The sequence below is a fragment of the Conger conger genome, chromosome 5, assembly GCF_963514075.1.
Source record: "Conger conger chromosome 5, fConCon1.1, whole genome shotgun sequence".
Classification (NCBI taxonomy): Eukaryota; Metazoa; Chordata; class Actinopteri; order Anguilliformes; family Congridae; genus Conger; species Conger conger.
In genome coordinates, this window is record NC_083764.1 from 67049799 (window position 1) to 67051963 (window position 2165).

Genomic DNA, 2165 nt, shown 5'->3' on the forward strand with positions numbered 1-2165 from the left:
CATCAGAGCACAGAGAGAAATGTCTTTTTTGAGGAGGGGTAGTCAGTGAGTATGAGAGGGATATATATTATATATTATTCAGGTACGTTCCCCCGCTTCTCCAACTATGGCCACACCCCCATTGCCCCTGGGCACCACCCCCGACGTCCATAGCAGCTTCATGATTGGAGGGGATGGAGGGAGGGGGTGTGGCTATGAGCATAGTGCTGGAAACCAACCGACCACACCCCTCAGTCCTGGTCAATCCCCCGCCCCTCTGGCCCCGCCCCTCTGGCCCCGCCCCTCCGGCCTACATCACGCTGCACTTGCCCTTCAGCTTGTCGGAGTGCTTGCTCTTCCCTCCGCTCAGGTTCAGGCTCATGTTCCTCTTCTTGTCCAGGTTGAGCAGCTCCTGGAACAGCTCCTTCACGTTGTAGTTCATCTTGGCCGACGTCTCCATGAAGGCGCACTTCCAGGCGGCCGCCTGGGCCTCGCCCTCCTTGGTCTCCACCTCACGCTGCGACTCGTCGCTCTTGTTGCCCACCAGCATGACGGGGATGCTCTCCACGCTGCCCTTGATGGACAGCACCTGCTGGTAGATGGGCTTCAGCTCCTCCAGCGACTGGCGGCTGGTGACGGAGTACACCAGGATGAAGGCGTGGCCCTTGGAGATGGACAGGCGCTGCATGGCGGGGAACTGGTGGCTGCCCGTGGTGTCGGTGATCTGCAGGGTGCACACGCTCTTGTCGCAGCTGATCACCTGGCGGTAGGTGTCCTCCACCGTGGGGATGTAGGTGTCCCGGAACGTGCCCTTCACGAAGCGCAGGACCAGCGAGCTCTTGCCCACCCCACCCGCCCCGAACACCACCACCCGGTAGTCATTGCTCTGCTCCGGCATGATCTACTGCTCACACACACTCTCACACACACTCACACACACTCACACACACTCTCACACACACTCACACACACACAATCTCACACACACTCACAAACACACTCTCACACACACTCACACTCTCACACACACACACACACACTCTCACACACACACCGTGCCACAGCAGTGAGATTAATATCTGCAGCCTTCTGCTCTTCAGACCTGCAGGATAGAGAGAGGGAGAGAGAGGGGGAGGGAGAGGGGGAGAGAGGGAGGGAGGGGGAGAGGGGGGGGAGGAGAGAGAGGGAGGGAGGGGGAGAGAGGGGGAGAGAGGGGGGGGAGGGGAGAGGGAGGGAGAGGGGGGAGGAGAGAGCTTTAAAATCAGCAAAGCTTTAAAAACACAACATGGGCTATTTCTGTACCTATTCAGCATCAACCCTGATTACACTCAGCTCCTTTGGCACACACACAAACACACACACACATACACACACAAACACACACACAGGCACACACACGAACACACACACAAATGCTCACACACACACAGGCACACACACACACAAATGCTCACACACACACAGGCAGACACACACAAATGCTCACACACACACAGGCACACACACACAAATGCTCTCTCTCACAAACACACACACACAAACACACACACAAATGCTCACACACACAGGCACACACACACAGCAGACATAAACACGCACAGACAGCAGACATGCACACAAATGCTCACACAGACACACACGCATACAGAGACACACACACACACACACACACACACACACACACACAAACACGCACACACACATGCACACACACTCATGCACACACACGCACACACACACACAGGCAGATGGCCAAACAGTACTGTAAGCAGGGCTGCCTACATTTACAGCACCGTGCCCACTTGTGCATTTGGATGAAACACTGTTGAGTGCATCAGAGAGATGCGTGTTTACAGCAAATATACCCACACTACGCTCCTACACGCTGTTTACAGTTAAACATAAACCCACAATACTCTCTCTCACACTAACAGACGCCAGACCATGGGGCCCATCCACACACTGGAACAGAGCCTTAGCAGATACCAGACCATGGGGCCCATCCACACACTGGAACAGAGCCTTAACAGACACCAGACCATGGGGCCCATCCACACACTGGAACAGAGCCTTAACAGACACCAGACCATGGGGCCCATCCACACACTGGAGCAGAGCCTTAACAGATACCAGACAGTGGGGCCCATCCACACACTGGAACAGAGCCTTAACAGATACTAGGCCAT

General features: G+C 55.4%; 1 protein-coding gene across 1 annotated transcript in view; it reads right to left on the bottom strand.

The window, feature by feature from the left end:
- Positions 1-289: 289 nt before the first annotated feature.
- The window catches only part of LOC133129598 (GTP-binding protein Di-Ras1-like), a 7416-nt gene continuing 5540 nt past the window's right edge, over positions 290-2165 (bottom strand). The window contains exon 2 of the mRNA XM_061243790.1: positions 290-1081. Coding sequence (XP_061099774.1) covers positions 290-877 — 588 coding nt within the window. The 5' untranslated portion in view covers positions 878-1081. The remainder of the gene's footprint in view (positions 1082-2165) is intronic.